Consider the following 22,635-nt stretch of genomic DNA (forward strand, 5'->3'; position numbering starts at 1 on the left):
CGTCATACTCGGGGAGCTTGGCCACGCTCGGCGGGCAGCGAACGAATCTATGACGTATCATTGGTTTCAGATCTGTCCGCCCTACAAGGGGAGCTGAAGCTCAGAGGACAGGTGAGGGGCTAAGTTTCCTTCTCTGTACATATCTGCCCTAGCATTCGAATTACCTGACTATGCCTGGCCTCAACTGCTATCGTGATTATGTTGTTACATAAATCAACTACAGTATAATCCTCTTCTTATTTTGAATACAAAGTTTCCTGTTCTTCCATATCCTGCTCAATCCTTCTCCAAATTTCACCTGTACCTCTCCTGTTTGATAGACCATTTCCGAATTCTCGAGATACTTGAGCGTCAATACGATCATTTTCTGACTTATCCCAGTCCAAATAGGCCATCATTTCTTCTTTTGTCCAGTCTCTTGAGCCTGTTGAAGTAGTACAACGTTTGGTCATTCGGTTATAATTAAGACACCATTTGTAGCTTGTCTTGTCATATCGTAATGGTAAACCTATCGCTTTTCGGTATCGTTGATTGTTCACATAGGTTCCAAGAGGTTGGACTTTATATCAAGACTCTCTTGCTGTGATATATCTCTGGTATATCGCCCTTGGACTATCGTATTTTACAGGCTGAGATGAACCTGAATTTGGCAAAGGCGACGAAGGAATAGCTTCGGTAGGAGGCTGAATAGGTGGCTGGATTGATGGTTCTATGTCTGTGGCTGCTTGAGGGGCCGGATCTGAAGTGATAGCTGATGGTACCTGTAACTGTTCTAAAGCGGTACCTGGCCGTGCTCTAAGTTCCGAGTATCCCAAAGGACAGTCTTTCGAGCTCCTTGTATGACCTAGCATATGGCATTTGCTGCATGTTGGCGGTGCTCTTAATACTGTTGCCGCTTTAACTATTTTGAACCCGCTTGGCTCTCGCCTGATACTTGACCGTGGCAAAGATAAGGTCGTAACTATCGGATCGATACACTGATGAGGCTCTAGAAGTACCTGCGGAGTACCATTTCGGATTAGGTGCCAATGTGGGTGGACGTCTTTAAGTTGTAGAGCCTGGTCTTCTGCTAGTAAAACTTCGAGTTTGTGAACACACGGTAGCCCTTGGGACAAAGAAAAGGAGCCCGTGCAGTTTGGCGAATAAGGTAAACAAATTTTCGTTAATAGCTTCCGTTGTTCTTCGACCTTTCTTAAAGCTTCGTGCGATACCCAACCACGTACTATACTGTATAGTACTCCAGAGAGTTCGATGGGTATCCGGATTTGTTGTTTCGCTTGGTTAGATTTTAACTCTGTAAGTTGGTTTAATAGTGCTTGTTTGATAGCTTTCCAGGCTTCGAATAGATCTAACGTAGATCTTTTAAGGTGGCTTTTAAGTAGCCCGTGAATGCCTTCGACTCGTGAAGTCACAACGTTGTCGAAATGAGGATGTTGATCGACCCAAGCCTTTACAAGCTTCTCTTTATATAGATCGAGCCAAGTTGTCTTAACGTATCCGACTTCTTCGATATAGTATGGAAGATCTTTTTGTTCGAACTTGGAAACTCGCTCGTAGAAGACCTCCTCGCTTGGCGATTTCATAATCGAATGCCAATAGTCGTAGAACTCGTTCCAGGATTGAAGCCCTTGCCCTTTCTGTTGCCCTCGCTGTTCTTGCTGTTGCCCTTGCCGTTCTTGCCGTTCTTGCCGTTGATGTGTAAAAGTTGGCTGGCAGTGACGAAGGAATGCTTTATTCGCATGCCAAAAACATAAAAGCGATGTAGAAGATGGAAAGCAGGTAGCAACAGCGTTGATACAAGCAATACAGCGGTCTGTCAAGATAACCGATGGGAACCGAGTATTTCATACCTTGTATATCGACTTTAGGCGGTCTAAGGCCCAGAAGTAGTCCTGCTCTGTCTCGCCACTGAGAAATGCGAACGCAATACAGAAGGATCGCTGGCAGGCATCGACTCCGATTATATCAAGAAGAGGCATTCCGTACTTGTTCGTCTAATACGTACAGTCTAATATCAAGGTATCTGGGTAGGCCTGGAGGTATGCCAGTGATTCTGGATGAGCAAATAAGATAGCTTTTACCCGGTTATCTGGGCCTAGTTGCATTCGGTTCCAAAATCCTTCTCGATCTAGCTGGTTGGCAAGTGCGTTGATACTACTCTGCCCTTCGCAAATATCTCGCCTTGCATCTGCAATACGATTATAGATATCTTGCTGAGTTGCGATAGAAGTGGTGTTTTGCCGCATATACGTTCTGATATCCTTAGGAGCTATACCAGCATTTGTAAGGCTCGTAAGCTGGGACATATCTTGTTCAGAAAGCCCTCGATGAACTGGATGAGCAGATGGATGATCACTTGGCTCGTGATTATGTATAGAGAAATGTTGATCGAAACGATGTCGCAAGGTCCAAGTACTCTTATCTAAGGATTACTTAGCTAAGACAGAGAACTGACAGCCAGCCCCTCGAGTAGTTGTCTTCCGTTGTCGCTCCTTTGAGGTATCGGGAGGGTTAGCACGCCGATCACATAAGTACGTAATTGTTTGTTTGCCGGTTTTCTCTTTCGTTGACTTCCCATTTATAAACGCATAACCTCTTGAAGCTGCCCACGCATTAATCGCTTTAAATACAGCATCTCGAGATTCGTATTCGCCTTAAGGGGAGAGGCAGTCGTCAGGAAACCCGGTATTTCGATTTAGAGATAAATCCATGCTTATTTATAACAAGAAGTAGCTGCACCAAAAGAATAACTACTTAAAAAAGCAAAAGACGTTATTTACAAGTATAGAAACGCAGAGAATGTCTCGAAGTTGATGCGTTTCCGATAGCGGAAGGGCTTTACCTATTTAGGAAGAGCGACGGGTACCCGTCGCCCTATGTGGCCCCATCCTCGACGGCGTGTTGACTAAGTACAGTGAGGGAAAGCTATATCTACTGTGTATGAAACTAATCCAAGTCCTAAACAATCAAGAGCATAGCAACCTAGACATCTCACGACAAGACAGGCCTTACAGAAATAAGCCTTCCGCGTTGAGTTTGCCGAATTTAATCCTGCATCGTCTGTTTTTTCTGCCTTTCCTCCTTTCAATCCACAGCAGACGGCATATCTGGTGCAATATCAAAATTTTACCAAGCACCAGGGAAATAGGAGCACCTCATCTCTCGACGTCTTCACGGTCAAAGAGAACCCATATAGCTCTTCTTGGGTCGAGTACATTTATAACAAAATAATGGTTTGCTCTGGTGCCAATAGCACTGTAAGAAGTCCTCCACACCGGTGGCCGCGCAGTACTCACTCCTCGGGCAATGCTGTTGGAGTTCGCTAAGTCGGAAGACATGTTCGGGAAAAGCAGCATCTGAGTGTAAGAAAACACGGAAGCGCGTCGTTGTCTTTGGCGTCGTCTCGTATTCGACGCCGATGCAGGCACCGGGAAGTAAAAGTAGTTTTCCGGAGTCATTACTAGACAAGACGATTGCTCATGCGCGACGTGACGTAAAGCAACTATAGTACCCCATTTTTTTGATGACTTGAAAAGCGACAGCGTTAACTAGCCCTGCAGTGGCCTCTGGTGACACCCTTAGACGATGCATGAAGCATTCACCCAAAAACGCTGTAGGCTGTAGAAGATAGTCTGGTCGGTTCGGGCTGTTCCAAAAGATCGCATATGCCTAGGTGCTTGAATTGTTGCAGTAAAGCGTCGAGTCTTGCGTATAGGCCGTGGTGTTGGCGCCAATTTCCCGTACTCTGAACGCATTGTGGCTGTTTATGCTGTCGGATAGTTTTGATTTGGTAGTGGGAAATGCGAACCCATTGCGAGTATATTGTGCGTATGAGAAAATGGCGTATTTGGTGATGAATTTCAAACTGATAACGCGTAGCTTAAGAAGTCGGTTGTGGTATGCTGGGTAGAGAACCCGCGATCTTCAACAGGTGCATGCTCTTAGAAGTATGATAACAACTGTTGTTAGAATCTAGAATTAACTTAGAATACTAAAGCCGTGCATCTATAATGTTTATTACAGCCAGGAATGATTATCTTCTTATACTAACAAGCAACAGCTCCGAGCTAGCGCCAGAGTCACATGCCAGATACCTAGGACCCTGGCAAGGCCCTGGCGTGACTAGTGCTGGTGAAAAAGACAATGCCGTTGTTATAGAGGCGTAAATGGTGATCTTCGCCAATGCTGTGGCAATGGGGCATGTGTTTCTAGCACAGTGGCGGTGCAGCGCCTTGTAGCATCGATATCACCGACCACCGCGCAAAGGAGGTTGTTCGTACCACAAACAACCTTGTAACGGTCCCACTAGCCAAAACCCTATCGATTCCTACATTGGACGGTTAGGGTCCATCATGGGATGACCTGACTACACCGTTGAGTCAAACGGATCATATCACGGTGTAACACTCATGATGCCATTGGAATAACCCCTATTTACTTAACTACCCATCTCGCGCCCAAGACTTTCAAGGGGACCCTTGACGAATTCAGTTGCGTTCATAATTTCTGTAGCACCGTAGATGGCCCTTTTCTTGCTGGCTCTTTCCCCACTGGTCCGCGATATCCACTCTTGCAGATTGCCGTATTCATCCATGCTGCCACCCCCAACAACGAACACGATGGAATCGGTGTAGCCCTGCCTTCTCTGGCCAAAACTGGCCGCCCCAGGTCCCTGGGTGCCCGGCAGGCTGCCCGGTGTGGTACCTGTGCCTGCTCGGAGGGCGCTGGGAGGCGGCATCGTGCCCCTGGCATTGGCGCTGCGCGGGTCGAAGAACATATAGCCCTCCGTCTTGCCAAGGGCCGACTGCGACGCCGTCTGAGGGTCCATGATGGACTCAACGATTTGGGTTATTGTAAGGTCCTTGTTCTGCGGTATCAGATTCTTGAAAGCGCCGGTGACAGAGTCAAGGTTGAAGCCGCTGGGGATGGTGACGCCGGCATCTTTGACTCTGTCGGCAAAGCGGTTGGACAGGCTGGAAAAACGTCCGAAGAGATCACTGCCTTGCTGGGCTGTGGGCTGGGATGGATTGTTGGTTGCTGTGAGTTGAGACATCTTTGTCGTTGCGCGAACCCTAAGACTTGGTCAGCAATCATGCTCAAGGGAGCAAACTCGATTTTCCATGGGATAATCTGAAATAGCCACCAGGTTATCTCAAGTTACTTCACTGGAATAAAGACTCTCGGAGCTAGTCATACCAGTGGAATAATGTGGGATAAGTAACGCGATAATGCGGGGACGGCCAGAGCCGGAGGACTTACTGTCTGATATATGCTAAAGATGTGATGTCGATATCGGCAGCTTTGAGAGCCTCTTCGAATTGCGTCCATTCTGCCCGGCTGATTTCCTGTTCTGTGCTCAGGAACCAAATGATGAATAAACGCAACTTATCGAGAGGTTGGTTCCCCTTGGCCTCGTCCTTGATGACTTCGAGAATTTGTGCCTTGGTCTGCTTCATAACGTTTTCCTCCATCTGGTAGTAATTGTCGAGCTGGCGGTTCTTGATGCCCGTCAGCAGAGCGGCTAAGATGTTCATGTGCATGTCGAGAGTTGCCTTCCTCTCGCGTAACTCAGGAAGAAGAGTGATTGCTGCCTTCAGATGTTGCGCACTCGCACTTGTGTCGTTTTGCAGATCTTCAATAGATGAAGCCCCGGTCTTCTTGGTTATGTCAGCGGCATCTTGGGTATACCGCGTCAGCTCGGCATCGATAGCTTCGGCAGCCTGTGGGAAGCCCAGTCCAGCATTCTTCTCCCAGAAGAAGTCCGTCGCAGCCAAGTCATATGCCTTCTTCGTCACCCCCTTGGCGGGATTCTCCTCGTCTACCGGAGTTTCAATGGTGATACGGTTCAACTTCATGTTGAGGACGTCGTGCACGAGGGATTGGTATGTCCATGAATGAGAAAGCATGGGGTTAAGATCGACGTTGCGGTCGAGAATGATCAGCACTGGACGGGAGGCGGTCGACCCGGCGGAGGAAGCTGATTTCGTGCCCGAAGAGAAGAGGTTGTCCTTGGAGTTGAGGATGTGGTCGCGCAGCTTTCTGTCTAGCTTTCCGGCGATCATCTCGGCGGCAGCACCCTTCGGACAACGTATGATGGGAATGACACCCATGGTCACCACAACGCTGAAGAGACCGCTCACAATCTTGTCCACAACATGATCCAGTTCCTCGTCCTTGGTCTTGGCGCTGTTCAGGGCCCAGTATGTGTTCTCCTTCTGCATCCCCAAGCTGAACAAATCGGGCTCGGCGACGATGAAGTTCAGGTACTGATCAAAGAGCTGGGCGATGTGCTCAGACGTGCCAGCTGTAGCTGTTTGCGCCGCAAAGTCCTCGAGGAGAGGTCGGGGTATCGACGATGTGAAGTTGATATACGCTGGAGAGTAGAGACTCTTCTGGAGGTCGCTTGTAATACCCTCGAGGTTCTTTGGCGTGGGTTCGAGCAAGTATATGACTGGCACATCAGGTATGGGGTGCCTCGAGGCCGAGAGGTGCCTAGTCGAAGTGGTGTTAGCAAGCGTTGCGGCTTGACTGGGACGATGACAGGCTGGAAGCGTACATGTGCATGGTAACTCCCATGGATCGCAGGTCGCTCACTCGAAGGACACTGCTGATGACGTCGCGACCGAGATCGTCGAAAACGAGGACCTTCCATATTGGCTCGCCCTCTGCCGTCAAGATTGGGCCTGCCGGAGCAAGTCCATTGGCGACGGAATCCTCATCTTCTCGTTGTTCGACCGATTCGTTCAGGTTGAGGATCTTTTTCAGGGAGGAGATCTGGCGATCGCGAAGCGAATACCCTCTGACGGCCATGGCTGGCCTATGCTGTGACTTCAAGCTCGAGAGAGCTGCTTTGAGCGATTCGTCTATCGTCTTTTCGTGTGTAGTGGAATCGCGTGCAGTAGGTAGTCGTGGTGGGGCTGCAAAGGGAAGCTACAGCATTGGCGAATCGTGTTTGCGGAAAGGCTCCAAACATCAATGACATCCAGCCGCCGCAAGACAGTATGGAGTGCAGCAGGTTAAGCTGACAACACAGATTGATTCACTCTGGCTGACGTGATATTCCTAGTTACCTGGGATAGTTGAATGCGATATTGCTGGAGGCTTCGTGGAATAATTGGGAGTTACGAAGTAGAGGTACGTATGACGGTTTGATGTACTGCCTTCAAATTACAAAGTCCAAATACGTGGTCCAAATACGTGGTCAAGTCAGCAGGCAATGAAATTAAGGCTGGGACCGAATACAATTTACTTGTCAACATCGGACTGGATGTGCAAATTGAAGCCTCGTTGTTATCAAGAGGTCCGAGGTGCGTGTAAGCTGGCTTAAAGCTTCAATTGTACACCTGACAACAACCTGAATTGCGGGAAACACTGTCTGGACCGGGCAGAGTTGATCCCCACAATAGTCGGAATATCGGAGCCTGAATTGACCCAGAGCTGCCTAGAGCCGCCTTTGAATTCCAGTTGTGTCTCTACCGCTAGGACGCATCTGGCTAGCAGCCGTGACCGTCCGCCACACGCATTTTTCGCTTGCGACAAGTGCTGGGTCGGCTGGCACGGCTCATTTTGAAAGTGAGACAGGGAAAGTGTGATAAGTCTGGGCCAAGCCTGCTGCAAGTGCCTGGGACTTGACTGCTGGCTGCGCGCGCTTGAGTTTTCTCCTTCGCACCCACGAGTCCTTTAACTCCCATCTTTTCTCCCATTCCCCAACGCTTTTCAACCATCGTCTGCATCCATCGCCCACCACTCTCAAGGCTCACCATCATAGTTCGGATCCTGAATTATTGTCATCTAATTGAATCTCTGAATAACTGATTCCGCTGGACGTCTGAATTGCCTTGTCTTTCAATCTCTCAATCTCTCGCAGGTTCTCGGACAGGACGATTCTCAAATCCTCAATTACAATCATTGAGATAGACAGACCACACAACCTAAACATGTCGTAATTGTGCGCACCTCTCAACTAAAGAGAGCTTGGCGATGCCCCAATATCTTCTGAGTAGGAAGAAGATTCAACAGCAGCAGCAGTGGGCAGGAAGAACTTTGGAAATTGGATGATTGAAGGGTATGAAAATAACATCAATTCCCTTCCCTTTTTTTGCGAAACCCAAACACCGCAACGCACCCCAATCCCTCAACACCTGAAATGCGAGCATTTTTGCAGCTCTGCCTGTCATGATTCATCCCAGCTCCGCCTCTTGCAGCAGTGAATTGCAAGATGGCAGGGGGTGGACCAGACAGAAAGATGCCCGCCCAGACGCACACATTGGACCTGCAGAATGTGTTCCGAGTTGGGCCTTCAGCGCAAGACTTCAACTGTCAGAGCCTGCAAAGTAGCTCCTAAATTCCCACCGCAATGGAGGGAGAGTGAAAACAGGGCAAAAGATTCAGGCAAAGAGAATCAACTTGAATTGGAAGACTCGACCGACATCAATCTCGTGCACGGTATTGGTGTTGATGGCCCTGTCCGTCAACTTAATTGTTCAAAAGTGTCCAGAAGCAGAAATCCCAGCGCATCAGCAAAAGCACTTGCAGATGGCAGTGTTCAGATTCCGACTCGGCCAGACTGAATGGACTGATTGACAGCGCTGCTACTTGGCGCTTGCGTACAGCCTTGGCTGCACCAAACATTGCTATCTGTTGTCATTTAAGACTCACGAGAACTGATGCGCATTGGGACGGGTCCGTCTGGAGGCAACCAAAGCCGAATTGGTTCACTCGCATCGTCTCGGATTCCCTCCAGCAGCACGTCAACTCTAAGGACTTGAGACAGCCAGTACCAGAATCTCAATGCCGACAGTATAGCCGACGGTGTCTAGCCCAGACCAAGAAACACCAAGTCTGTGTTTTGAAAGACTCTCGCTACCCTGCGCAAAAGCCACAGGCTTGGTGCCTAGGTGCCTTTCAAGGACTTGGTAGCATGTCGCCGCGCATCAGCTCTCTCCAAACCACTGCCCCCCAGCCTACTCACCTACTGCACCATTTCGTGTTCTCATGTTCCTCGCAGCTGATTGACCTTTCTTCGGTTTAGATCTCCGGCCTAATCCCAATTCGGCCTGCCACTCTTTTGTCCATCCCCGTCGACTTTTGCTTTTCGACGCCACACCCCTCAACATTTCTTTCGCACACGCCCTTCCTTCACGTCCACCACCCACATTCAACTTCGAGAGGCAGTTTGCAGTCGGTTCTTTGAGTACTCTTTGCCTGATTCACAGGCCAGAAGCAACAGATTCGACTATCACTCTGCCAACAAGCCATTTTGGTAAGTGGTTCTATATTTTGATGGCAATCTGCCCATCGAGCATTCCTCTTGGCACCCCACAGGGCCCCACTCTCCAGATGCGCAAATGGATAAGCACACGCCCCCACCCCAACTTCACTGACATGTAGATCAGATCACGTGCTCTCACCCCCTTTTTGCCGTGGCCTTGTAGCACGATGGCCCAAGGAGGCCACAGTTGGCCTTCTGGGCACTACGATCCAAATATCGTCAATCATGCCGATGATGTAGCCGCATACGATACTTCAAACTTTGACTTTCAGCACTTTGCGCCCACGCAATCAAACAACGCATACGGAGGGTATTTGCCGGGCTTGTCAATATCCGCCTTTGGACAGGACAACAGCCATGGCTATCCAACCGGCAACTTTGCTGAAAACGATCACTCCAATGCTGAGATGGGACAGGAAAGAAGTGTTGGATTTATGCCAAACAGCTTCTCTGGCCATGAACATCCGATTTCTGAGTATACCACGACTGGACATAGCCAAGAGTATCCAAATGTCCCCGGAAGCATTGGCGAATCGTGGCATAACCAGGCAAGCCACCATCAGACCAACTTCGGCCAGCCGCAGATGCCCTATGATCACCAGAGTGCCCAGCAACAGTACCATCAGCAGCAATTCCAGGCACCATCTCATGTCCCCATCGCCACGCCACCTCCTGGTCAGAGAACCGGGGCTCACTTCGGGGTCGAGAATGGAAGCAAGCCCAGCTTCCAGCAAGTTCACTTGAACTCTCAGCCTTCTCAGATTGGAGAGCCACAGTATGCCTTCCAGGGACATCAAGGCCAGTTTATGGCTGCCCAATTCGCACAATCACAGCCACAGTCCCCCGTCGGCCTCCAAAATCAAAACCCAACTCGTGGACAGTCCTTTCGGATGCCTGGACCGGTGACAACCCCAACTGGGTCTCCCTACCCAGGTCCACAGCCGCCCGCACCTCAAGTCAAGCGGACGAAACCAACAACGTCGGTGGCCACAGCAAGGACGGATAGTCCAGCAGCAATGTCAAACGCATTATCTTCCGCTCCCCCCCCTGTTGCACCACATCACGCCAACTCCCAACCTCCGATTACACATGCCGGTGCTGTACAGCCATCGCTAGCTCACTATGCGTCTCAACCCTCGGGAAACTCTGGTGATGCCACTGCGACTGCTTGGGGCAGCACAGACATCAATGATGGGATGAAGCAGGTCAACGGCTGCAAAAATCTCTTCTTTTCGGATATACCGCTGAATGATAATATACCTGAAGTGCGAAGGACTGCCGAGAAGCCTTGGCTTGCCGGCTGGAATGCCAGCACGAAGCCTCTGTTACCGAAACTTGGCCGTCCGCTACCTGCCGAGATTGTTCGAGATTATGTTGGTCGCACTCAGCTGTTGCAGGACCCAAATCTAGGAGCGAAAGACCGGCAAACGACGATGGAGGAGGTTAAAAAGTTGGAACAGCAGTTCGTGGTTGTGACTGGTAAAGCAGGTACGTGGTTGTGCACTATGTCGCGTTGTTCCCCTCGGATTTCCTGGTATCGATTCCTTTGAGCTCGGTCATAGCGCTTTCCTAAGCTTGGTCGCGTCGGTCTCAAGTTCGGTATCATTGCTTCCCTTAAACTCGGTCATGCTGATTACCCTACACTTGATCTCGCCGACTCCCTCGGATTCAGTCACTTCTGGATTCTGGCGTTGTTTCTTCAATGACTCACTGACACTGCGTCTAGTTCAAGAATTGGCCAAAGAGGCGAATTCAAAAAAGCTGTCCACTGTGCGCAAAACCAAGGCATCCAACAATTCCGACAGTGACTCTGATGACCCGACAAAAGAGACTGACAGGAAGGCACGTCAGGTGAGTCTTCAACATCTTTCTCCGTTGTCCTGCAACTCCCCGAAGTTATCATCACTGCCGCCCACCATTGGTATTTTCGTCCCATTGCAGACCGACAGGAATGTCAGATTGTCAATTCCATTTGGGACTGGCTTATTCTGCCTTACATGCGGCTGGAGTGGTGGTGATTGGTGGCTTTATCATTCACTGTAGTTCAAGTGGACCCGGCGACTTCCTTGAATTCCTTCCTTGGATTCTTTCATAAACTCGCACTTGCCAAACCCATCCTTTATCATATTGCATATAAGTGCATTTAACAGAACCCTCTACTAAAAACCACATCTCACTCTAGATCAAGATGGCAGAGCGACCTAGCGACCCTGTTCGTGCTGTCGAGCAGGAAATTGTCAAGATACTATGGCATGATCCTGACGAGGCTCACAATTCCAAGAAAACTGCAATTGCTATTGATGCCTTCGGCAACCAAGTAGATAAACTCTGGCGTGAGGTCAAGAGGGTCAGAGAAGAGGCTAAAGTCGCCAAAGACAAGACGGCATTGCAGCAAGAGTTTCAGGTGAAGGCAAACTGTATGCATGCAGCTATCCAAACAGCGCTTGACTATGGTGACGCTTGGACGGTCAGGTACCTGGGTGACAACACCAAGATGCTTACCCAGCTGATCAATGCCCTGAAGTACTCTTACAAATTGGGTGACTTTGATGGAGTTTTGCCCAAGTCCATCCTGCATCTCATGTCGCAATTCACCACTGTGCGCAGCAGCTTACTTAACGACACTTTCAAGCTGAAGAAAACACGCGAGAAGTATGAAGATGACATCGACAAGGAGTGTCGTGACTACTTTGATCGCATCTTCTCCAACGCCGAAGAGGCAGACAGAAAGGCTCGCGATGAGGCAGCCAAAAAAGCTAAAGAAAGTGGTGGTGCTGATGAACCTAAAGGAGTTTCTAGCATTTCCAAGAGACCACCCTCTATTATGGCTAGGGACTTGCAATCGGCGTCCAAAATGAAGAACAAGGCCCAACCAACGGGATCTTCTTCCTCAGAGATCCGCCACACTAGCAATGACGATTCCAACACGGCATCACCATTGAAGAGAGCCAGGGAAAACGATGTTGACTCGAGAGTCTCGAAGAAACCGATGGTTGAGAGCTCTGCAAAGAGACCCAGAGATGAAGATGGGGAGTCTAGAGCAACGAAGAAAATGGCACTGGATAGTTCTAGTACTCAATCAACTGCAAAGACGACTTCGGCCATGCCTTCCAGTACAACGGCGACCATTGCTCAACCTCGTGTGAGACCACCTGGATCTATCCTTCCCGGGCGAGCTCGACCCACACCGAAGCCTACCCCGAAAAAACCGGAGGCTCAGCAGTCATCTATCTCGTCTACGATTAGCGGTCTATTGGCGGAGATTGCGAAGCCGACACCGGTAGCGAAAGCTCGTGAAGAGCCAGCCAGAGCTCCAGAGACACCCGAGGAAAAAGCAAAGCGACTTCGCAAAGAGGCCCGACGGGGACGCACAGTGACATGGAAGCCCGACCACGAATTAACCGAAGTTCGAATCTTTCAACATGACTCGGCCGAGGATGAGGGACGTGCCAGCAACATGATTCGCGACGCCAGAGATAACCGCTCTGAAGGTCAAATGCTGAAGCGGGGCATTCAAAACGAAGAGGAGGAGGACGGTGACGCTGATGGGCAGGGAGACGCGACAAAGGAAGTATCAATTCATCCTTGGGTGGAACCTTCCGCTATTGACATGAGTGTCATCGATCGTCAACAACGCGACAAAAGCTTTGTGACGCGTGGGGGTGCTCGTACGTTTCATACAGACCAGCAAACGTTCATGGGGGAGTACGAGAGGACTGAACTCATGGCCGTTTACACGTCGGGCTCGGATATCCCAGAAACCCCCAAGTCACCAACCCGCAAGACTACCGATTCCAAATCCGCGTCTCCCAAGATTGGCTACCTCCCATCCGACCAACCAAAATTGCAAGAGTTCCATCGCCGCGCACTTGAAAGCAGGCAATTCGGACGCGACGCTTCCCTCCAGCTTGTAACCCAACGCCTTCGTACCCCAGACACAACCGCTCCTTCCGAATTGGACAAGGTGTTGGGTTTGCTGAGGAATGCTTCAGGCGTGAATCAAGCACAACCCTCTGCTAGCTCTTACTCACTCTCCGCCAATATGTCGCATTCGAATTCGCCTTCTGCTTCCTATCCGTCGCAATCGCCGCAGTCTTGCGAGGCACGCGATGCTGAAGTCTACCGACTGTTGACTTTGGATGTCGTCAAGAACTGGAAGGATCCCAACCCTTACGATCCAGCCCATCCCAAGACGACTCGTCGATCCGATTATGCCGATCCCAAGGTTCAAGCCGACGCTGATGCTTTTGAGAATATCTGCGAAGCCTTCAAAGGCAAGCACTTCCCGGCTAACGAGCCTCCTGAGTACATGAGGGAAAACCCCACCCAGGTCAAAGAATGGCAAGATGGCTACGACAAGGACATGGCTGCCAATGCGTCTAAGGAAGCTACGCAGCGTGCCCAGAAGCTTCATGAGCAGAATCCCAACCGAAGTGCCACCATAGGCCAGCTGCCTGTCGCGTTGAGCACAACCCAATCACTTCAGGACCCCAATGCTGCTGCTACTGCTGCCGCCGCTGCGTGGTATGCTCAGTTTGCTCAAGCCCAGTCTCAGGCTCAAGCTCCTGCTCCTTCTTCAGCTTCGATTTCCGCCCCAGCGCAAGCTCAGCAGTCCGACTACAGCCAATATGCATTGATCCTCCAGCAGGTTCAAGCACTGCAGGCCGCCCAAGCTAATCAGGGCACCCAAGCCTATCAAGGTTACCAGGGCTACCCCGGGTACCAGGGTTACCTGGCTCAACCTTCCCAAACAACACAGGCGCCTGCTGCTCCCCAGGACAGCAATCCTCAACTGCAAGCAGTTCTGGCAGCCCTCAGCGGCCAGTCCACACAGCAGCAGGCACCGGCCATTCAACCCTCTCTGCAGGACAATGATCCGACCAATGCTTACTGGCGCTCCTGGCAGCAATCCACGCAGAACTACGGGCAATCTCAGTTCCAGCCTCCATCTTCCCAAAGCCAGCAGCATCGTGATCGAGATCGTGAGCGTGGCAATCGTAGCTCCACCTTTGGCAGCGGTGCTGACGCTTCGCTGGACTACGGACCTTCGGAGTACGAATCCCGAGACAAGGGCTCCCGAGGTCGCAAGGACAAGGAGAAGTCCAACTTCCACGGCCGGGGTGGGAAGGAGCACAACAAGGGCATCAATCGTGCTCTGATTGGCACCAAAGCTTGTTCCTTTTGGGCAGAGGGCAAATGCGCTAAGGGCGATCAATGCACCTTCCGACATGACCCGGACGATCTTAAGAAAGCTAAGCGCTGAAGACGGCTGGACATACCCACACTAAAAGGTGTACAATTTGCCATCCTCTCTGCTATCAACACTTGACATGCTACAAGCCAGCAAAGCTCCCAACATTTATGCACGACCGACCTCGACCACTCGCGCAAACTATAATACGACTTTTCTTTGTTTCGTCTGCTAGACAGCAGATCTTCCATTTCTCGCCAAGAGCCATTTTCACTTGGACGAGGTGTTGCTATCGCATACGACACCTCCTTCCCCCATCCAGTATACATTCTGTTTCTGCATCGACCGGAGTTTGAGTGAAGGGCACAAGATAGGCCCAAGCATGAGGTCTCGACGCTTTTCCCCATTTACATACTAATGCCATATGCCGGTATTCTGAGTTTTGTGGAGGAAATGCACGGCTGTGGCATCGAGGGACCGAGTTGGCACCTGTGATTTAATGTGGATAGAGTCCTTCTTTCGCCCTGCTTAACTGAAAGGACTGCAAGATGGAAGCTGTCATTGGAATCTGATGGCCACGGAATGAGCCGGCTTGGAAGGATGCCTGTCCATTGGCTTTCAGGAGAAAGTCAACTGCAAGCATGATGTAGATTATGTAAAGAGTACTAAAAGGGCAGAGATCCCATATTGCTATGACTCAATGACCTGAGCTTGTTTCCTCGTGATTTGGAGGTTAAGCGCGGACCAAACAGCAAAGATGTTCCACCCTCGATACCTGAGTCCGGTGCCTGAGTAGTTATTTCGCCATCACGGCGTTCAGTCTGTGGTGCATTCAAGGAGCACATCCATAAACAGAGAAACTTGGAAGAGAAAGCTAGACTTCAGGTGGAGATTGAGGCACGTAGTCTTTTAGAGAAGAGGAGGAAGAAGAATGTTTGGAGGTATCTGCCGGGAAGGAAGGAGGGACACACTTGAACGGGGAGCAAATTGATGGTGAGCGTATCAACATCTAAGAAATAAGATGACCAAATTAAACCTCATTGCAGAGGACTTAGCAAGTTAGGTAATCACATAATGGCAGGATAGCCTGGCTATTCTCAATGCTTATCCTCTGCTCAGAACCAGCCCCGTTTGATCACGCATGCGGGCTACTAGGTACAGCTGGGACTGTTTAAGCAATTCCCAGAATTTGCCGCATAAGTTAACAAACACCCTCATTTCACAATGGCTGTTCGGGTCCCTGTAAACTTGATTATGCCCCTCAAGAGCTAGCAACTAGTTCAGAGAACTCAATGTCAGCAGTCTCATCTTCAAATCCAACGATGACATCAGCGTAAAGGGTCTTTGTCTTGTGCGTCGTCTAACGTCTCGTTAAAACGAACATCTCGCACTCGCATAACACGGTGCTTCACTGGAACCCAGATCTTGTAGAGTTCTTGCGAGTAATCTCCTCCTTCATCTTCTTCTACGTCAGAATTCCTTCCTCAAATGATCTGCTTAGAAAGCCATGAACTAGTGGATAACGTCGTTGAAGTGCTTTGAGCGATCAGTGTGAGAGCTTTCTCAGGCGTACCACACTCTAGAGCTCTAAGGTGGTTGTTGAGTTAGTTGAGTCGAGAAGACCATTTTCGAGCTTCTGGCCTTTGGGAATCTTCATCGGGCCGACGAGCTTATACAACATTGCTGGTAGACTATGCTCGGACTCTTTAGGGATGGTTTTGAGGAGCAGACTGTAGATGGTAGGTGGATCTGTCTCAGTAAGCATGTCCTCCAGCTTTTCGTGAATTTTGATGACGCTTGAAGTTAAAACGACATAGCGTGAATCTGCATTTGCTTATATTTAAGCTTCTCTTCAGGGGTTGTAGTAGCCTGTAGATGTGCCATTAAGGAAAGGTTCCAGGCCAAAGTACTTAGTGTGCTGTTTTATCAGAATTTGCCAGATTCTGAGATTCCTCTCGCCCTCCAGCTGAGGGATTGGCTGCAGCCGTGCAGGCCCTTCAAACGCCATAATGTGATCGTGAAGTCTGTGATACTGGACTGCTGTCCAAGGTCAAGGCAGTGACAGACGGCAGAATTGCACACACATTTTCAATCCGTTAGTGTGTCAATCGGTCTGAATTTGACTTGACTGTGTGGTGTTCAATCCTAAGGCAGGTAGGAGGTTTTTCGTAGACCTACTTCAGAGTGATAACCTCGGATCCGCGCTCCTTCCAATAGAATGGAAAAACTTGCAGGAATCAACGGATCCGACGAGAAATTGGTGAAATCTTGAGCTGCTACTTGGCCAGAATAGACGATTCCAGGCTCAAAGCAGTCGTTTTGATATTGGCGATGAAGCTGTGAAATCGCGTCACGGGCTAGTGCTCGTAGGCTGGAACCAAGTAGTAGCGGTGGATAGGATATGCACGGATCACCTCTGAAAACCATGAAGATTGTGGAATTGGTGGCCTAAGGTCAGTGAAACACTTTGGTGCCCTTGTGCGACTTGGACACCCCCTTCCCCCTCCCTCCCCAACCTCCACCTGCACTTCCCTTCTTGACCTTCATACGTAGCTGGAATGCCAGTACCAGTGCGATCCCACAAAGACCGTGTAAACAAGACGTGACTTTGTCTATGGTTTTCTCAAGATCCTCTACAGTGGTGTACAAACCTATTCCCTTTGATCTCCAAATCAGGTGCCACCCTAATAGGAAGGATCATTGATGGTTTTATTTGCAAGAGTTTCGATTAAATACGCTAATCGTGAACAGGTGCGGCAATCTCTGGCTTACGATATATAGGAAATAAAGCAGTGTGGCAAACAAAACAATGAGAGAAGCTTGGTATCTCATTCCCACTCGCAATCACGGTAATAATTAAAGAAACTCAAGCCTTCCAATATCTAGGGTACCTCACTAAGAATAGAACTTTATACATTTGCTGTTATTCCAAGCACGCTGCATCGCTCTGTTGTAAACCGTAGACTGAGGTATATTCCCATCTCATCCATCATAACATGCTTGGGATATCTGAGGCAGCGTGGGCTTTTGGGGACGAACATGCAAATAACCTCACTACAAGCCACTGCCACATTACCGAGTTAAGTTTGTCTTATAATATGAGCTGGTGTTGGACCTTCAAGGCTACTACACCAAGACTGCCAGTCTTGGAAAGAACATATGGCCACGTACCATAATTTATGGGCCAACATGACCACCACCCATCAAACCATTTAAGTCCTGCCTGTGGGACAGGCATCGTTTATTCCTGTCTATGTAAGGCCCTTATGGCCGCTGCTGACTTCTCTCTGGACCCTCCAGAGATCATGACATCTTCAGTCCAAGACCATTTGCCCACAATCCAACAGCTGGCCTCTAGCATTTCAACTCCTAACATATACTTGGGCAGCTTCAGCATAGGCTTCTTCTATGAGACTAAATATGCGTCCATCCGTATACGGGCAATGATCCTTTGTTTCTACGAACCGACTACAAATAATATTGAAGTCTCTCCATTAATCAAAACTTTGATGTGCCAAATTTCCTCTTAAGATATGAAAACTTTTCCATTGATGACTATTGCATTCGTGAATACTGTGTCCAAATGTGAATACTATGACCCAATGTGAAAAATAAATTTTGATTACTCGTTTTTTTAGAACTGGTCTCACTTTTCTATTCACGGGGATAGGACACGTTATTGAATATTGACCCTGGTTTCCAGAAACTATTTATTCTACTAAATTCCGGCGACACACTTCCTCCCTTGTCCTCTTATCACCTAAAAAGCTAAATCACAAGGAAAAGAGTGAATCACTAACCATTGACTCCATCAATTACATATCACCACGATCAAGACCACCTCCTAAACCAACAAGTCGCCACCATGTCTACATCGTATGATTTCCTTAATTCACTATGTACCTGCAGGAGTCTTTCTAACAGTTAACAGGACCAACAGCAAGTTATTCTCGTTTGAGAGAGGTAGAATCCCATAACGTACCCCGTTCCAAAATATCATGACTAACCTATCGACGCCAGATTACTTGCGCTCTGAGTCCATTGCTGACCAGGTCTGCGAACTCGTCGGTGCAAAGACGAACTCGGGAACTACGCTTGAGAGCTGGAGGAGGCGAAGGCCAGCACAACTTCCACTGAGGCGTCCTCAGAGGAGTGGCTGTTTTACAATGCAGTCATCCGTGAGATTGAGGAGCGAATGTGAGTTGTTCCAAATTTCTAACGCTTTAGATTAGTACTGACACGATACTGTGTAGTGAGGCTAAGAATAAGGCAACCACGGGTTAACCACGTAGGACATTACAGATTAGGATGGGACTGGACATGACTATTGCATTAATCAGGCAGCCTAATAAGCCCTGAATAATGGAAAGGGGGACCTAGCCAAATTACAGGATTGAGACCTTGGTTCCAGTGACACAGATCACTGCAGATAAATCAAAGCAGCGTCACCACACACCAAATACCAATTGAATGCATCATTTTTCCTGTGTCAGAACAAAATAGTCTTGCTATGCCACTTTGTTAACAAGACTCTATGATCTTCAACTAGTGCAGCATCGCTGACGTCATCACTTTGAAATCGGTCTTGAAGCAATCCAAAATCTCAACCCAGCTGGTTCCATACATGGGAAGGGCCTGCATCTACCCACCTCAAAATGCCAGGTTATTGCCGGCGACTTCTACATCAACCAAGGAAGGCCGCCAAATCAAAAACTGTTCTATGGTCTCAACTCAACATTGCTGGAAGAATATTCGTCACTTCCATTATAACACAACCCTACTCAATGACTACTTATCAACGCCGCGATGACCACAAACCACGAACTGCCTACGAAGATGAAGATCATTACGTCTTGACCTTGAAAACGGACCCTGAGTTGCAAACCGCCATGTCTGCCCTGAGGACCAAATACTTCCCGCCTAAACTCCTCAAGGTCAATGCACACGTATCACTATTCCACGCACTGCCTGGATCTATGCTACCCAAGATGAAGTCAGATATCTCATCTCTGGCTTCGAGAACTACACTATTCCATATAAAAGCCGGCAAGCCGTTCCGGATGGCTCGCGGCGTGGGAATATCTGTGGACGGTCTAGAGCCAGCAGCGCATATACACAAAGACTTGCAGGAGCTGTGGCGCGAAACATTGAGTATACAAGATAGAGGGAAGTTTAGGGGTCATTATACAATTATGAACAAGGTCACTGAGGCGGAGGAGGTGGATGCGTGTCTAGCCGAGGTGAAGAATAATTTTCATGGCTGCTCAGGAACGGTGACAGGTTTGAGTCTTTGGAAGTATGATCGCGGGTGGTGGGTGTCGAAGGAGGATTTTGGCTTTGGAATCCAGCACGGCGGCCAAGCCGATAGATGAGGAAGTAGATGCAACCGATGGATGCCATTTGTTTGTTCCGTCACACTTTACCACACAACTTAGTATACAATGTTATGGATTTTATAGAGTTCTGACAACTAGAATTTTCAGATCTTCCAGGTCGTGACTGCGAGTGCACCTGTCAAGCCGGGCTGTGTTACGTTGTACTCGAGAAGCGATCAATTTGAAGAAACTTTGCACATCAACCCACTAGGCCAGATCCTGCGTAGGATATGTGAACGAGCAAATCTGGGATGTGAGGCACTGATCAAAAGAAAAACAAATAAGAAAACAGATTTATCTTGGATTCCACTCACAGTGGATTTCTAATCAATTAAGAGATACAGGTAGTAGTGTCTCTATTTATCTACGCTCCCAATGCTAGCTTTCCACCATACGTCTCAAGCAAGTTGCACACCACTTATATACCATCAATGCAGAAGGTGCAGCAACTGCCTCAATGGTCTATGTGCTCAGAGCAAGAACCTCGGGTCTTTGGGCCATTTTATGAGGTTAATTACACCATGCAACATCTAACATAACTATATTTACTGGACCAGGGAGGTAAGTTCTACGGGACATGATTCCCCATATCAATCTGCGCTTGAGGCAGTCGGATTCTGGGTGGAGGTCTTATTGACCGCTATGCCTGCTCTACGCATTGTGCTAGGTAGGTTGGTGTTGAAAGGCTCTGTTAAGTGCTCTCGCTGAGAAGTTCCTGACCCACTATCTACACTAGCAACCATACCGCTTTCGGCCTAGGGTATAACTGTGGCGCTCATTGCCACAGCGCTGATATACTATAATGTGTCGGATCCAGAGTATTGGGGGCTGTATTGGTACTATCAAGGTGCGCATGAGGTCAATCCAGAATTGGACCCGGGGATACCTAAATAAGACAATCTGCGCTTGCCTGCTTTGTATTTATCAGAGTTATTGCAAGCTACTTGAAACATTGCGCTGAATAAGTCTGTTTCTCCCAAGTCAAAAGAGTGACAGTAGCCACAAGAGCCTACTTAGTAACAGGCCGCATGCTTAATAAGAAGCGTCCGACCATCTTATCCGAATGTGTGACGTCAACTATGTCAGGATGCAGAGCTTTCTGGTTGGCCTCAGGATATACAGAGTGGCTTTGATTGACATATTAGACCATGAGAATGGAAGAGCAGTCAACTCTATATCGGACGAAGTGGCTGGCTGGCTTGATGGCATACCTGCCATAATGGGAGAGATTTGAGAGAGTGTTGCTTGAGCTGTCTGTACCTAGGTCAACACAGGTACGCAACTGTAGATGCCGAGTCGTTGATTATTCCGAGCTTGCTGTACTGGGCCGAGAAGACAACAATACTACTGTGCAGTCTCCTGTTGTCAACCTGAGACCGAGTCAGTTCCCTGGTGGCATCAATTGACGTTGGTGGTAGGCGGGGCGTTCACGAGTTGCACTTGTACCGGCTGGAGGCGATGTGTGAACTTGGGACTTTCATCGCAACCGGAAGCTCTCATCGTACTATAAATTCGATGCCTTGCAGTGAGCTGACGTCAAACTTTGTAGTCACGCCTTGAGGGTTAACTGCCATTCCACATACGACGTATTGCATCAGGGTGCTCGAATTACCTGGGGAAGTTGCCACCGTGCCAAGCTTCGAGCTTCCCCGCATTCGGATGGTATTATCAACCAATCAGCTTGCCTCGGATCGAGCCCAGCGCTTTCAGCCAATCGGAGACCACGGATTAAATGGCAAAATTGCGTTCCAGGTCGGGCGACAAGGAATGACAGCCACACTTTCAACTCGCACTCGTATGTTGTCTACCTGAGGAGTCGCCCGATATCATCCAACCGCTATAGCATTGACACGACGCACGACTTGACACGACGTCGTGCGTGTGAGTGGTGATACGCTCTTTCCCCCCTCTTCGACCTGACTGCATCAACTGTGATGTCTTGATCTCTATCAAACCGAACATTTCTTTGCGACAGCATCGAACATCAAGCTACATTCAACCCGCCACTCCGCCACTGCAACTGCCATAACGTCACCATGGTCCTCACTCACACTACCAACCACAGCTACGCTCATCCGTTCCCGACCGTCACCCTCGCCTTCTTCCTTCGATACTATTCTCCACAGCTCAACCCCTTCTCCAGCCATGTCCTCTCCACCGACACCATCTCGTCGCACGTCGACCCGGCCACAGGTCGACTCCACACCACCCGCATCCACCTCAAGAAGTCGCGAATGCCGTCCGCTGTCATAAAGCTGCTGCCGACGAGCGTGACCGGTGGAGCGGGAGACAAGTCAACCTACGTCGTCGAGACGAGCACCGTCGATATCCGAGAGGGCTGGATGAAGACGGAAAGTCGCAATCTGAACTTCACCGGAGTGCTGAGCGTCACCGAACAGCAGCACTACTCGGTTACGCCGCCTGACCAGAGCCCAGACACGAAACCAAGCCTCTCACCCGCTACATCGTCCAATACCTACGTCAGCACCACATTCAGCTACCGCTCCAGCCTTGGCAATCGCAAGGTTGACAAGGCTGTGGCCACCTCGGACGATCCCAACCGGAGCCGCTTCGGTGGCTGGATATCAGGCTGGGGCGCCAAGCGCATTCAGAGCAGCATCGAGTCAATCGCTTCCAACAAGACTGATGACCAAATGGTCAAATCTCGGGACGGCATGGGCATGGTACTGGAGAGATTACGCAGCAATGGTGTCGTTGCCGTTTTAAGGGAACTGAGGCGGCGGGAAGGCAACGTCTTCGAGCAGAGTGGGTAATGCACCCCTGCATATGACACTGGA

The 22,635-nt window shown here is 49.3% G+C and overlaps 4 protein-coding genes across 4 annotated transcripts; 3 read left to right on the forward strand and 1 right to left on the reverse strand.

Moving 5' to 3' along the window:
- Positions 1–4,302: 4,302 nt before the first annotated feature.
- BCR38DRAFT_142274 (snare docking complex subunit) lies at positions 4,303–6,965 on the reverse strand. The gene is made up of 3 exons (XM_040853639.1): positions 6,557–6,965; positions 5,260–6,492; positions 4,303–5,072 (listed from the first exon to the last, which is right to left on the reverse strand). The coding sequence occupies exons 1-3, from the start codon at positions 6,808–6,810 to the stop codon at positions 4,439–4,441; spliced, it is 2,121 nt and encodes a 706-aa protein (XP_040719271.1). The 5' UTR covers positions 6,811–6,965; the 3' UTR covers positions 4,303–4,438.
- A 2,070-nt stretch (positions 6,966–9,035) lies between these two features.
- On the forward strand, positions 9,036–14,746 carry BCR38DRAFT_142302 (uncharacterized protein). Its single transcript, XM_040853640.1, has 4 exons — positions 9,036–9,262; positions 9,396–10,759; positions 10,998–11,122; positions 11,454–14,746. Exons 2-4 carry the CDS (start codon positions 9,439–9,441, stop codon positions 14,532–14,534), a joined length of 4,527 nt encoding a protein of 1,508 aa, XP_040719272.1. The 5' UTR covers positions 9,036–9,262; positions 9,396–9,438; the 3' UTR covers positions 14,535–14,746.
- Positions 14,747–19,246: 4,500 nt separating this feature from the next.
- On the forward strand, positions 19,247–19,834 carry BCR38DRAFT_482464 (uncharacterized protein; the record flags this gene model as incomplete). Its single annotated transcript, XM_040863510.1, has 1 exon — positions 19,247–19,834. One exon carries the CDS (start codon positions 19,247–19,249, stop codon positions 19,832–19,834), a length of 588 nt encoding a protein of 195 aa, XP_040719273.1.
- A 2,039-nt stretch (positions 19,835–21,873) lies between these two features.
- Positions 21,874–22,611, forward strand: BCR38DRAFT_335912 (PRELI-like family-domain-containing protein; the record flags this gene model as incomplete). The annotated part of the gene is made up of 1 exon (XM_040855419.1): positions 21,874–22,611. One exon carries the CDS (start codon positions 21,874–21,876, stop codon positions 22,609–22,611), a length of 738 nt encoding a protein of 245 aa, XP_040719274.1.
- Between the last annotated feature and the right edge of the window lie 24 nt (positions 22,612–22,635).

This window comes from Pseudomassariella vexata (assembly GCF_002105095.1).
Source record: "Pseudomassariella vexata strain CBS 129021 chromosome Unknown BCR38scaffold_3, whole genome shotgun sequence".
In the NCBI taxonomy this organism is placed as follows: domain Eukaryota; kingdom Fungi; phylum Ascomycota; class Sordariomycetes; order Amphisphaeriales; family Pseudomassariaceae; genus Pseudomassariella; species Pseudomassariella vexata.